General features: G+C 34.4%; 1 protein-coding gene across 3 annotated transcripts in view; it reads left to right on the plus strand.

Annotated features, from left to right (window-relative positions):
• Positions 1 to 15,785, plus strand: part of FSTL5 (follistatin-like 5) — a 306,883-nt gene that overhangs the window by 161,215 nt on the left and 129,883 nt on the right. For all 3 annotated transcript variants that reach the window (XM_010586080.1, XM_010586081.1, XM_010586082.1), the window contains exon 5: positions 1,540 to 1,660. In XM_010586080.1, the coding sequence (XP_010584382.1) occupies positions 1,540 to 1,660 (121 nt within the window). The remainder of the gene's footprint in view (positions 1 to 1,539; positions 1,661 to 15,785) is intronic.

The following is a 15,785-nucleotide window of genomic DNA, read 5'->3' on the forward strand; positions in this document are numbered from 1 at the left end:
TCAGAGATTTCTTCTAGACTGAAGTTTTCAATACGCACCATTATATCTTTAGTACTACTTGTATAAATACAATGGGCTTAGAGTTATTCATTTTTTCCCAGGTTACATTTTTGTCCTTTATGTACCAGCCGTAAGATCTCCACAGTTTCATTTTTTCTTAATTCAGTTTAATGTAAACTTAATAAACAGTCTTTTAAAGTATGAGAAGTAGCTAGCACTAATATTCAGGTAGCGTAGTATGTATCTTTAATTAATAATAGCTAAAGCTGGTTTTGTGGTGATTTTTCTTTGTGAATGGTTTTCATATTTTCTAATGTACTGACAAGGTTATTATCTTTTATAATGCTTTTATATTAATATATAGAAGATAACTTCTGGTAGGGTAAAATGTTTGTGTCCTTTCTCTTTGCTCTAATGCTCCTTTTATTCTCTATTATTTGTTTAGATATTTTGTATTTACACAAATAACTGAATGCATTCCTTTCAATTCCTGCTGATTCCTTTGCAGAGCAACTGAAACACAAAAGCCTTTGTATCCTCTGTTTTGCAGAAGCTATTGTATGATAATACAAATGTAATGGTTTTGCAGTTATTTTGGGAGACAGGTAGAGGGTAGGAAGAGTAATTATTTTTACAAAGGAATTAACTATAGTTATATTCATTTTTTCTGTGTCTGGTACAAAACTTTAAACTGTGCAACTTTGCAACATGGGGTTGCATTAAGTTTGGTTCTTTCAGTTATGTGATAGTGTTTTTAATACATGCACCTTGCAAAATGAGAATTCTGAATGCTTGTGGTTTTCAACCTCTTAAAAATTCCTTGGATGGAATCAAGGTAGATGTCTACAACGTATACGGACTTTAAACCAAAATGGTGCACAAATTAAAGAACATTTCTCTGGGAGAAGTTCATTGGAGTTAAAAATCTAATAGCTATTAGTTACGATCTATTTACAAAAGCGTATGTACCCCCATTGAGACAGAAGCCTTTTCAGGTCAGCTACTTTTATAACAAGTCTTTGGGAAGATAATAGGCTTGTCAAAAGCCTGTAAGAAGTTGATACAATTAGGAGGGTAATAGGAGTTTATTTTAGGTATTTTTGAAAATGTCTGAATTTGTTTTTTGTGGTTAGGAATTAGACTGAGAGAAAAAAGGCATTACGTCATGTGTACTTGGGAAATTATTATCTAAAGTATATTTGAATGTTTCTTAATCACCATTCCTATACATGTAAAGTATAATCAGCTTTAACATTCACAGTGTCTTTATAGTGCTTCTGTCTATCCCCATTATATATATTCCCTATATATTCTCAAAACTTTTGTGTAATCTCGGTGAGTCTGTCCTAAAGGTATTAACTTCTAAAACTGCAATAAATAATTATAAAGTAACTGGAAATCCCTGACTTTACACAGTTGCAGTTCATTGCCCCACAGCAACCTTAAAATGATCTATTAAATGATTATTAGAAACAATTAATTATACCAGAGAACTCTAAGAGCTCAAATGTAATTTCATGGTTATAATTTTCTTGTCAGGTAATAAAACAGGATGAGCTTGGCAAGGATCTGTCTGACTGCTCTCTGTTCGATTTGCTGAAATATGATGATTATAACAGTGACAAGCACCTAGCTCTGGAAGAATTCTATAGAGCTTTTCGTAAGTACAAAGATAACCCTATTATTCTTTCAGTTTTCTCTCTCTTGCTTTGTTTTTCTAAAATGGTATTTTTTTTATTCTTAATTCTTTATACATCCTGATGCTGAACTTAAACAATGAGTACAATTTTACAGTCATGTTATAGTAGACAACTTCTTAGCAGAAATCAATGAGATCCATTAGTGTCCAGATTTCTGAGGGATTTTGGTAATGGAGAATTACTAAATAATCTTTCTTAATGCCAACATACATTGATAAGTCTGTGTTGCGCACAAGTGGGAAGTAGTGTGGTCAGGATGTAATCAATAGAACCAAAAAAGCTACACTTCCCCACACCCTGTATTTATGCGTGCCGATAAGACCATTTCTGACAAACCCATCAATAAATGTACCACTTGTACTAGGTGCCTTATGTCTTCACAGGACTTGGAGAGAGAGATAGATTTGTTGTGTAGTTTTGCCAGACATTTGTTCCCTTGAATGCCAAAGGTGACTGGGGATAAATGTGTACAGTACATACGAACATCTTGACCAAACCACTGGGGTATGGGTCAACATGGTAGTGACTAGCAAAAAGAAGATAGATGTTGAGAGCTTTTATATATGTTACATGCAGTATAAGATACATCCATACATTTTGTTATATCCAGATCAGAACTGGTGACTTTTACTCTTAATCTACCTCATATCTAAGACTGAATCTTGAAATCTGACTTTGGTTTCAATAGCTGTTGCTCCACATTCAGCAACCTGGCAGCATAGTAGATAAAGTTTGTGCTCAGCATTTCCTATAATTATAGTTTGATTATGCATTGGCTAGTCCATTAATGTATCTTCATTTTGAGTCATTACAGCCTGCTGCTTTAGTCTTCTTGTATTTTATCTTTGGACAACTGACAGCTCTCAGCCACTTTAGATGATGTCAAAGGAAAAAAGATCCAAAACTACTTAGAGAGTTTAAAACTAAAAAGTAAGGAATGGGTATTAGGAAAAAAATGGCTGCATGGAAGGCAATAAGAATAAACATGAAATTAATCATCAAGAAAGACTGCCTGAAACTTTCCTAGTTTTGCCTATTGAATTCTATTTTTATTTCCCTGAAAGTCTTTCAGAAAGTATGATTTTGTGATACTGCTTAGCTAAATGAATGGCTTACTGCTCCTAAAAAAAACTTGGTCCTGCTTCCTGACATTATCTGACTGCCTTTCTTGCAGTGTCCTGACACTCCCAGTCTCTCCTCTGAGTCACTTAGGAGATCAGGAGATCATCAGAAAAATATTCACCCTCCACATCCCACCCCCAATCCTGTGCATTTTCTGCCAGTTGGGTGACCTGAATTTGAGTAAGTGAACGGTCAGACCATAACTCATGCAAAAGAAGTGAGAGTACAGCCAAGAAGTAAGGGGGGAGAGGGAGAGAATGGAGATGTTAGGACTTTGTGGCAGTGACATTAATTCATCTGTACTAACAAAACACTTGGAAATACCTTTATTTCTTTATTAAATGTTGTGATATAAGTCTGACTTACCAAAACATAATTACATAGCATCTATAGAAATGTACCCATGCATTATCTACCATTTTATGAATAGATGTTTTACATGTAGATCTTGATTATATGCATAGGTTTGGAAATATTTATGGAAGCATGTAGGATCTGTAGCAATCCAAGAGGTTAAAGACATGTTTAAAACATTAGCATGCTGTTTGCAAACACTGAAAGCATGTGTTAATGGAAACATAACATTGTTCTTCCAAATAAGACTTCAATGTGCCTCTGAGGGACTATTTTGCATAGTTGTAAAACTCCAGACAAGGATAGCTTTTTGATGTGTATTTTTAATGGACTTTTGAATAATGAAGATCATTTCCATATGGTATGTTAAGCATTGCCTTAATATGAATGATAATGGAAACATTAATTTACATAAAGTTAGGAATTATTCAGGTTTCTTTGTTGCAATACAACAGTGGAGAAGACCCTATTTAAAACTATAGGCATAACCCCCAAGATGATTTCTAGAGCAAGATTCATTCTACTATGTAGCGTTTTTTAACAAACTGTCTACATATTCATTACATTATTTAAAAATGAAACCTAAAAAAAAGGTACTAGTTCATTGTATGTTGTGTGCCCAGCAGGCCAAAGGAATGTGACATACCATTAGTCTCTGAAATTAAGGCAAAACAAATACTCTCGAAATAAATTTGAGGATTAACTCTAGTTCTGTTGCATTTGGTTTCAAGAGAGTTTGAATTCAGTCATTCTGACCTACGTCCATAGCATTAATAAAAATTACATAATGCTATAAAAGTATACTAAGCTAAGCAAAACCAAAACAAATTAAATGATAGCCACCTGGTCATTCGGCTACTGCTCTTATAGCTAAACAAGCTGACCCCAAGCTGAAACCAAGCTCTTCACACAAGCCAAGTCAACCCCAGGCAAAGTGAGTGTGACAGCCCCAGTCCAGAGGCCTGTGCTGTTTGTTTAAGGCAAAGCCTGTGACCTGTTACTAGTAATGGCAAGTCTGGATTTACCAGGATACAGAGAATTAATATAGACAGGGAACCAGATCCATGAAAGGAAATACATGCTAGAAGCACTCACGTCACATCTTTCACGCACCATTCCACACACAAGTATCTCCTCATTTAAGCATCAACCTATGATAGAACTAAACATTTCAGTTTTCTTCAATTAAGTGAAATAGGAAGGCTGAAACTATTTATTCCAAACAGAAATAAAACTGTTTTTTTTTCCTGAATTTTCTTTAAGTATTTAATAATTTCAGTTTTGCATTCCAAAGTTATAATTGTGTTATATTGTAATTATATATTATAATTTTGAATTTTTCATTTTGTACAGTATAGAAAAGATTATTTTTTCACCAGCTCAGACACTGTCAAACATGTAGAACAAATCAAAACCAAAATAGGAAGGATTTTTTAAAAAATACTTTTCATAACTATATAATGAATGAAAGATTATAAGTGAATAGTAGTATTTGCAGGGGATCATCTTCTAAAATATTATGGTTTTATTTGTTATTTAAAGAAGTTTAAAAGACATAACTGTTATTTAAAATAAAAAATGCTTGTAGAATGTTTGACCCCTCGCATGGTCCTCTATCCATTGAGCTTAACTGTGTTGGTCACTGTTTTTTCATTCTTTTATCTCCACCTTTTTCATCTACATTTAGAACCTAATCTCAATTTAATACCTGCTACTCCCAGTGGATTTGCCTTTATCCCTAATAGCAGTGGAGTGGTGGTTTTGAGAACTGTTGAACTCTCCTCATTAAAGTTTGTCTGCCCAACCACTGGAACAAGAGTTACTGACATTTATTCACTCAGAACGGCAGTGGGCAATTGGGTTTGTGATGCCAGAGAAATTGATCCTGTTCAGAACCGATGCACAGAATTCAAAGGGGTTGGTTTTGGTTTTGTTCTGTTTTTCTTTTCTTCTTTGTTTCTGTAACTCTAACTAGTTGCTTTTTTAAGTATGGAGAGGGAGTGGAAGAAAGGGCATAAAAGGGAAGCAGTTCTTAATGCCTTGTTTGTTAAGACAGAGTCATATGAGCACAGAAACGCTAGGATTAGGTGGTGGAGGTAGGGGAACGGTAATAGGGGTTACAGCACCACAGGTTTTATATGTGGCAATTCCCCAAGGGTACGTTTGAAGCCAGTTTGTACCTAAAGCTGCTAAAATATAAAATGTACTATAGATAACAAAATATACTCCTAAGACATATTTGAGTTTGGTGAAGATTAAACAGCTCTTATTTTCTAAATTTAAATGTTCATCAACACCCTGTATTCAGCACTGGATCGTGCTGCACAGAAGAACCTTTGAAAAAAATGAGAAGGCTGGAAAAGGGCTGAGAGAAGGCATTAGGGGTATTTGTCATCAGCCTGAGCCTAGGAAGGGAAGAGTAATAATCAAGCATGCAACTAGCATGCACGTTTCTAGCTGTGATTCCAAATGGTATTTAAAAACACTTGGATAAGATTTTGAGCACAATTGGATAGGATTGAAAGCTACCTTAACTATGCTGTTGAACAACCTATTCCCTTAAAGTGGTTTCGTTTTAAAGGACTGGGCAATTACATTTTATTTAAATATGAGTGCATATCTGTGGGATTAATTATGAGTACTGTTTCATTAGCATTTGCAGGTAAGAATTTTTTTTTTATTGGCATACTTAATTAGAAATTTGACTGTCATCTAAAGATTGTAAATTCAGAATCAAACATGACTGTAGATTGTACTGCTTTATGAAGAGTTCCCCACAGATAACAGCAATTCTATTTTTTCTCTAGTGGTAGAAAATAAACCATCTTAAGGGCAAAGATTAATCATTGCCTGTTTTAAAGGTATTAACATGCACATAAATATATATCTGTACATATATACATATACATGCTTGCTTGTATTCTGTGAATTACTTTTGACAGTCTCATTTTATCTGACAAAATGAGTTCAAAATAAACAGGACAACCAAATGTGAATAACTGTAATGCAGTGGAATAAAGATCCCTTTCCCTCTTCAAAAGGTCAGATGCTGAGGCAGTAACAAAGAAAGAAAATGCTTTAGAGGGTGCTTGGAGGCTTGTGCCAAGTCCAGGTTCACAAAATGTTACAAGCAGATGAAGATGCTTTCTAGCTTCTGTAGTGTTTTACATACTGGCAGGACTGATGTAGTTTTCTGGGTACTAGCTGTTTTCACTCATACTGTGAGGCGGGGGGACGGGGCGGGGGTGTTGGTGCTGTAGCATCTATCTACTAGAAATCTGTCTACTTAGTGCCATAGCAGTTTGACTAGATCAATGGTGTATGCAGAGAGAAGCCTGGAAAATTATTTCCATTAATATAAGAAGACAAACCAGAAAGTTTAGACCTAGCTAGGTTTTGGGAGCTTGGGAGTGAAGGAATCAGCTGGTTTGGTCCTTTACTGCTTCGGCCACATCATATAAAATTCTGTCTCAGAAGTGATCCAGCTCCTTCTTAGAGTTTTGGTGTTTTGTTTTTCTTTTTCTTTTTTTTTTTTCCCCCCTTCCCTTCCCCAGCCAGCTGCAAGCTAAAGGATTTTCTATCAGTGAATGTTTTGGCTTTTTTTTTTAGACACGTGTCACAGTTTAACCCCAGCCAGCAACTACGCACCATGCAGCCGCTCACTCACTTCCCACCCACCCAGTGGGATGGGGGAGAGAATCAGAAGGAAAAAGTAAAACTCATGGGTTGAGATAAGAACAGTTTAATAGAACGGAAAGGAAGAAACTAATAATGATAATGATAACACTAATAAAATGACAACAGTAATAATAAAAGGATTGGAATATATAAGTCATGCACAATGCAATTGCTCACCACCTGCCGACTGATGTCCTGTTAGTTCCCGAGCTGCGATCCCCCCCAGCCCCACTCCCCCCAGTTTATATACTGGGCACGACATCACATGGTATGGAATACCCCTTTAGCCAGTTTGGGTCAGCTGCCCTGGCTGTGTCCCCTCCCAACTTCTTGTGCCCCTCCAGCCTTCTTGCTGGCTGGGCATGAGAAGCTGAAAAATCCTTGACTTGAGACTAAACACTACTTAGCAACACCTGAAAACATCAGTGTTATCAACATTCTTCTCATACCGAACTCAAAACATAGCACTGTACCAGCTACTAGGAAGACAGTTAACTCTATCCCAGCTGAAACCAGGACAACAGGAAAAATATATGTAACTTTTTCTCAAAGGGTGGCTGAAAGCCTAGGATGATGGAGCCAAACAAAAGCTAGAAATAAGGAATACAGATTCTTGAAAGCTTTATCTTCTGTGAACTAAAACTCAACTGATGTGCTTCCTTTATTTTTCAAGGACTTTCTTTGTTTGTGTAATGTATCCTATGGTATCAAGATAATTCTGTGTTTGCTGTAAATGCTGTCTCTTTTTGTCTTCTAGTGCTCTTTTCTAAAATAAATACTCTTATGTGTTTTCCTCCTTTTAAGTACCATCTAAAATGAAATTTCAAAGCAGGTGCTTCAGGTGGTCTTCATGGTGGGTTGCAAAACCTCAAGGCATACTACAAGCAAGTAAATAATAATAAATTATTCTGATTGAACACTCAGTAGAAGTATGTATATGTAGGTACTTCCCTTTGTGATTGCAGTATTAAAAATGATGCTAATTTAGACATTTATTAGTAGAACTGATTGAATGCAATGAATACGAATAACAAGTTTATTGTAAATAATAGAACTAAATGCTCTATGTAACAATTGACATCCTGCATAAAATGAAGAAAAAAATTAGCAATATCTTTCAGAATTGTTTTCTATTGTTAGTGTAGAACTATTTTTGATGTTATCTTATGCGCAACAAAGGGGCCATGGAAGGCCCTCACACTGAGGACTTGAGTGTAAGAATTACCACTAGATGTACAAGAAATTGTCAGAAAGAATTAGCTAGCCAAAACAAAACATGACTTAATTTTATAGTCCCTTCTTCCATTAGTGATGCTTTATAGTTTCACTGGAACTATTTGTTCTCTCAGGTACCACTCATCACTATTAACAATATCTAATCTGTCGTGCAGCTGTTATTCAGGATCATGTGTATTGCCACTGTACCTGCTATTGCTTTATATATTTAGAAGTACCTTCAGTTTTGAAATGCTGTTCAGGTCACAGATATCAGATTCAGATTTCACACACTCCTTATTGCTGAGGTATTTGTATGAATTAATATATAAACCTACAGTAACAGCAGCTATTACAGAAGTTGATCTGGGTTGAAATTACAGAACTTGTCCTTGGGCTTAGCTTTTAGGAGGAAATGAGAGGCCAGTGCCTAATATGATTGTTAAATGCAGTGCTTTGTTTTGTCTTGAATCATGTGGAAAGGCAAGCAGCAGGAAGTCCCCATAAATACAGGGTTCGTTATTATCACATGTGCTTAGTTATTAGATTCAGTCCTTAGAAGTTATTCTAGAACATCACTGCTTTCATTATGATAGCTTTACTTCTATTTTAATTTGTCAAATGCAATTGTTACAGGTGTGTGCTCAAAACTCCTTTTTTGAAATGTGTATCTTTATTTCCAAAGCAAAATAGACAAGAATTTAACAACAAGAAAAAAATCTAAATATAAAATCTATACTATTCTTTGAAATAAATGAGACTTCCCATTGGCTTCTAAAAGTTATCCTCAAGTCCACAAAGCCTAACTCAAAAAATACTTATTTAATTTATACTTCCAATGACTTCAGTATGAGGTCCCAAATACTGTATGTGGAAACTTGAGTCAGAGCTTTATAACTATGATGAGTCTTCAATAGTAAAACAGGTTAACAAATAGTAAAGATTTTCTGAGGGAGGAATATGTATTATTCTGTCTCCCACTACCATTAATTCCTTTTCAGCAACAACTAGTGTGTATTAGATTGTTCCAGAGGGTATTATGTTTCAGCACTAACCTCTGAAAATACCAGTTAACATCATATTGAGTAGGAGCTATTGGACTTAGTGGTAATATTTTTCTGCTCAACCTAATCTATCTTTTAAAGTCCTACCTGTGCTATGTGTATTTTCAATCTAGAGATTCTCAGCTGGAAAAGAATACAACCTCTTCTGTTGAGTGGGCAGAATTTTAAACTGATCTTTTCAAACAAGTAAATATTTAAGATATTAAATATTGTGTCATGGATTGAAGTAGTGTGCCTGAAATTTCTCACATGCCACTAAGTCAATTCATTCTGAAGTCAAGTGATTTCCAAATTAGGATAAATGTGTTTATTTGGTGCTTACCCAGTAAGACTGTGTGTGGGTTTTGTGGTTTTGGTTTCTTTGTGGTTTTTTTTGTGGGTTTTTGTGTTTTGGTGTGGGATTTTTGTTTGGGTTTTGTGGGTTTGGTTTTTTTGTTGGTGTGTTTTTTGTTGTTTTTTTTTTTTAATATAATATTTTTTTAAATTAAAAAAGGTCTCTGAGTAAAAAGGGCCTTTTAAAAATAAAAAATCTTAAGTGTTGCTGTTTGACAATGTAGAATTCCTCTGAGAAATGCTAAGCTGTTGGTGTATTTTACCTGTTCAGATCTGGATCAATGTAGGGGATAACTGATTTTAACATACCTTGTTTATAGCATACATTCCAAAGATTTGATAATACATAAATAATGTCACACAGCCAAAGTTTTTTATTCTTTTAAAATTTTGCCTGATTTTTGCCTTCCTTCTGGATAAACACAAAATGAAAGATTTTATCAAGGTACTGCAAGATCAGATATTGTACATGCTTGTCATGAAGCTCTGATGAAGTATGATATTCATCATTTTATGTAGCCCTGCTACTGTCTCTTCTAGGCCGTAGAATGTTTGCACTAACTTGGGTAATTAAAGAACTGGATAAAAAGTGTCAAAATGAACCAATCGCATTTAAGTGTGAATAAGCTGTTATTTCCTAAGCCCAGATATCTAGAAATGGAGTACTAATAAAATATGATTCCACTGTGATGCTAAATAAATTAGTTGCAGTTCTGTAAACTTAGAATTTGACCTTTTCCTAAGGCTAGGTGCTGAAGTTTTTTTTCTTCATGTTTTGGGGGAATCAAGTAGCAAATTTGAGGCCATGTTAGGTTTGCATGGGTAGAAGAAACACATATTTCACAAGGTCTTGGGCTATCAGGAAATAATGGGGAAATTAGGAGATTATGTTTATCAGCCTTGAGTTCTGCTGACCTTTAATCCCATTAGTGCATTTACCTGGGAACTTTTGCTTGGTTCAGTGATGTAGGTTGCTAGAGATAGCACTGTGAAATATGGGATTGCAGGTTGGAACCAAACACCTTACATCATTGTTTCAGACAAGAGGATTGGTAGAGATTGACTTGCATAATATTGGTTATTGGCTCAAAATGCCTGAGAATGACATCCTACATACCTTTCAGTGAGCTGATTTCAATGCTATGGAGAATGACACAGAAAATTGAGGAAAAAATAAATACCGAGCAAGTACACACATCTGGTTATGATTAGAGAAGTCCACCAATAATTGATCTATTAGTTTTTTCTCAGGAATCGGTTATCTGTGGTGAGTTACAGTATTGTTGCAACTATTTTGTTATATTGCTAATTCTGAGAATATTTTCATCTTTGCAACACAGCGTACCTGTAAGATTAGGCTATGACTGGTGTTCCAACATCCACAAACAACTTTATCTAGATATTGTAAGGAACATTTCAAGGAAAATTTAAAATAATAATTTATAATCACAGTTTCCTTTATTAACAATTTTAAAGGAAGCACTCTTTCTCCATAATGGGGGGGAAGGAAGAGAAAATGCTATCAGAACATAAGGAGTAATGACTCTGCATTAAAGGAGATAATCACTAGCTAATCCACAAGCAAGAACATTAAGTATCTCTACTTCAAGGCAGAATTACTCTTCTGGAACTATAATGAATATTAATAGGTTCATAAAATATTATTTAGTAAGAAAGCCTCGATAACCATTGTATTACTTGTTTCCTTTGCACCTATGGCATTACCTCTTTATTTGGAATGCATAGCTAAAAATGGTCACCAATTTCAACTTTCAAAGTAACTGGCTATAAACACTGTTAGACAACAATAAATATTTATTTAAGCCTAATTTCTAAAATATTTTTCAATTTATCATTATATTAAATCTGAATACAAGTTACCTTTCTTTTAAAAAGAACTGAAATCATATTTAGTATTTGACTTCTTTAGGAAACAGCATAGAGAAATCCTTTTCCTCTTACAAAAAACAGAGTGTATTAGTCTGAATTTAAGACATGGGCGAAATGTTCAAAACTGCGTCTCGGATTATTTCCTTATGTGCGTAGATAGTTGCTTTATTTTCCATACAGCTGAATGCACCAATTTAAAATCCTTTTAATAAAAAAAGGTCATTGCTGCATGTTAAAGTAAATGGTTTATTAGTTCAGCATTAAATTTAAATAATAAAATATTTGGAAAATTAAAAACCTCTATCGGAAGCACTACTAACTTGAAATCTGAAGGAACTTTGCTGTAACATGATAAGACTCAGCAGTCATTTGTTAGTTGCATTTAAGAAGTAGAAAAAAAGGAAGGAAAAGGGGGTTCTAGTTCATTGCCCCAAGTCATCAAAAGGGGAGTATTTTGATGGCTAAAGTATTTCAGATGAAGTTTGAATGAATAAGATACCTTTTCTGTCCAAGAATCAGTTTATTTCTTTGGCGGATATTTTGACCTGCTTTGTGTTACTTTGTTCCATACAAGGTGATTCTTAAATATCAAGCACTAATGTTCACTTTAGAAAAGTGTTGCTAAGTAATTTTAGTAAAAAATTCAGAACATGTTGTTTCATCTTTATACTTCTTAGGCTACTGTGGAGTTCAAGGAACAAGCTTTCCCAAAAGAAGGCTGTTGGGTTTTTGGTTTAGGTTTTGGTTGGGGTTTTTTGGGGGTTTTTTTGGTTTTTTTTTTTTTTTTTTGATAAGTCATCTACCACTCTGCTTGCTTTGGTTTTGTTCTTGCATCTGGGTAAATAAAAACAGAAAAATCATTACAGTCAAAAGAAGATTGTAAAAGGCTTTTAGTAATTCCTGAGATACCTGGAAGCATATCTGACATTTACACTATAAAAAGAGAATCTGAAGACACAGTTTTGCACCTATATTATATGAAAGTACCTTGGAAATGCTGTAAATGGGGTTAATAAAAAAAAATAATTCCAATTTTGCAAAGTTTATGAGCTTTTCTGTAGACCTTAGAGTTATAGAAATGCGTATTACAGTATATTGGGAAAGTTTTTTGATTGAATGCCATCAAATATCCATTACATAAAATAAGGAAAAATTAGCTCAAAAATGTCTCCATTGCAAAGAAACATATTGGAGAAGAAACCCTTTAGTTCACTCCATTGTTCATGGTGAATTAAGTTCTGGCAAAGTGTTCTTATTTCAGGAAATTTCATTACTAATATCATTTCCAAAACATAATAACACAATTTCAAGTTTTACTATAGTATTCCTCCATAGCTTTTGAGTTCGATAGGGTTTTTTTTCCTCTTAAATATTGTGCTTCCAGAATGTGCTTTGGTATGTTGTATATTTTTGCAGTTTACAACTATCCCAGCATATCCATATATGCCATTGGCAGTAAGACACTAATTTTGGCCAGCTGAAATAAACAGTGAATGAAATATTTGGATCTAAGTATTTTATAGAAAACTTCAAAGAAAATGTGGATAAATTAATTTTCAATATGAAAATTGTCAACATATTAAATTTTAAATAAAAATAAATGAAGTGGTTCATCTTGGCATCCTAAATTAAATGCTTCAATAACCACTTGAAGTTTTCTAACTTTTTTTTTTTCTATTTTATAAAAGGAAAATAGTTTATTTTAAAATTGTGTGCTGTACACATAGACGTGCACAAATAACATATAGGTACCCTTAGATAAAAGGGTATACCTATATGTGTAGTTACATAGTTTAATCTGATGGGTGCTTTTTAAGGCATCCACTTAAGACTTTGAATTCCTATTTGAAAATGCCCTCTTTATGTCAATTTTGAGAGCACCTTCTGGCCAGTTCCATGCTACTGGGCTCTAAAGTTGCTGCAGGGCCCTGACCAGGGAAGAGTGGAGGTATTGGAAAGAATTGGAAGAGTACTTTGCTTGGTAACTCCCTCAGGCATATTCTTCTGTTCCATTTCAAACTTCCCAAGAGAAAAATAGCACAAGTAGACATGTAATAGGCCAGAGGAGAGCATCTAACTTACCAGCTGTTACAGTCTTCCTAATATGTCTGCATTTATTACAAGGACACTCAAACTGTAGTGATTGCAGTGATTTTCATAGATGGTAATATGCTTTCACTGTGTTCAGCGAGATGGACCATTTTCCTGTCTATCTTCTATTTATCATATATTCTGCCTCAGTTTTATTTAGTTAGTTTTTTAACTTAAAATAATTTCTGTTTAGTTTCCTCTTAGTCAATGCTTTCAGGCATCGTTTTGTCTTTCCCTCCTCATTCCCAATTCAACAAGGATTATTTAAATGCAAAAGTTTGCTCATATAAGTGCTCTTGACCCATATGCTGAAGGATGCCATGGAATAAGAGGGAGAAATTCAGAGGAGCCATGGGATTTCTGATGTTTTTTACCCTGTATTTGACAACATTTTGTAGCTCATTCATAAAATGTGATAAGGGAGAAAAATGCAAAAGTCAGTGATCTGCAAGGGTCTTTATGATGCATCCCTTCAGAAAGCTGAAATGTGTATCTATCCTACTAACTTGCATCTCCTGAACTACTTTGAATTACAGGGAGCAGAGGCCTGTTTCTAAATCAAAATCATCTCTCTAGTAAGTTTTCAATGCTCAGCTCATTCTAAAGATCTAAAGCTAAGATGTTTGGAGAGGGTAGGACAATTGCAGTATTAATTAAATACGTAAAATGCATAATTTCTGTTTTCAACCCAGTTTTTTTTTTAGAAGTGTAATATAATAAAAAGTTGATTTCTAACTTCAGAAACATAAAAAAAAATTACTACCAGCCGTTAACAAAACACACCAATTATCTATAAATTCGGATTTGTTTTATAAAAATTAATGGATTTATCAAATAGCCAGTGGGAATACTTAATTAAAAAAAACCCCATACTTAGAAGATCTCTTTTAGGCTTAACCTTTTTTTGGAGGGGGGCTGTGGAAGGGGGTGATCAATATTGTAATCTAAAAAGAATTTGGAAAAACATTCACTTTAAGAAAAATATGTAAAGTTTTTTAACGGCAGAATATTGTTTTCTTAACACATCTAATAATCTTATTGGTCTAGTTTGTAACAGTTGCTAGTACACATATTAGATAATGCCAGTCATTGTAGTGCATTCACTTATGCTTAGATAAAAGGATTCCATTGTGACAAATATTTACTTCTGACTAGTTGATAACTTCATTTTCTGAAGTCATATATTGAATGAAGGAAAATTGTTATTTTAAGTTTCGGAAAGTAGGATCAATTTAATCCTGTAGTGACAGAACTATCTGGTATGTTTGAAGAAATACATGGAAAGGTCTTTTTTTTTAATTTTATTTTTTTAATTTTATTTCAATGAGTCTTGATCTCTTGTTATCAAGCATTTGCCTGATTAATATATAACAGATCTCTTACGTGTTTGTAAGTAGCTTCCCATATGCTGTCACTGCTAAAAATCTTTGGATGTGTATAAAGTTAAGGAAAGTGGCACCCCAGAATTTAAGCTGCTACAGCTCCATATAAATATTGACAACTTTATGGTTACGGAGGGAAAGAATGTAAAATACTCCGGTCTGTCAAAGCTATTTTTATGGTCTCAGATAATGGTATTCTAAACTGTGATACTTCTTGCTCCTCATCACTCCTGGCTTTCTAACTGCTCAGAAACAAACATCTCATAATTGCATATAATAATTATTTATGTATTCATTAGAGAGATACATGCAAGCCGAATTCAGTACGAACATTTATGTATATGTGGGTTGCATATACTTGATGAAACTGCATATCATGCTAACTCTACTCCCTCTAATCACTGGAGCCCTTATTTAGTTGGATGACTATTATAAGTTTTATATACAGCCTAAAAACATGCGTGCAATTATCCAAATGTATTTTAGATGCTTTTGGATTTAAAAAAACCACCCCCACACAACCCCACTCTTCCCCCGCAACACCCAACAAAAAACTTCACATTTTCTACCAAAGGAGATAAGGAAAGAGACTAACGAAATATCCCTGTGGTTGTGTTGTATACAGAATTAAATTGTCAATAGATTCTCAAGCCAGTTTTCTAAACACATCATGCTATCACAGTATCAAATCTTATGTTAAGTAGGTTAGCAAGTGATTTATATGGAAATGCAATTTTGGCTGTAGTAAAAAAGAAGGTGCCGTACAAAGGCTATGAAGCAGAGGTATTGCAATATTGTGTCAAAACACATTTTAAAAAGATGAAAACCAGTAAAAACCTAGGGGAGGGAAAACCACACAAGTCTTCTCTGTGTAGTTACTTAGTATAAGAATTGGGAAACTGATTGCCGAAGATGGAAGGGATCCAAACAATTCATCTTGTTGCCACTCTGCCATG

The sequence above is a fragment of the Haliaeetus leucocephalus genome, unplaced genomic scaffold (genome assembly GCF_000737465.1).
Source record: "Haliaeetus leucocephalus isolate CR32 unplaced genomic scaffold, Haliaeetus_leucocephalus-4.0 Scaffold140, whole genome shotgun sequence".
NCBI lineage: Eukaryota > Metazoa > Chordata > Aves > Accipitriformes > Accipitridae > Haliaeetus > Haliaeetus leucocephalus.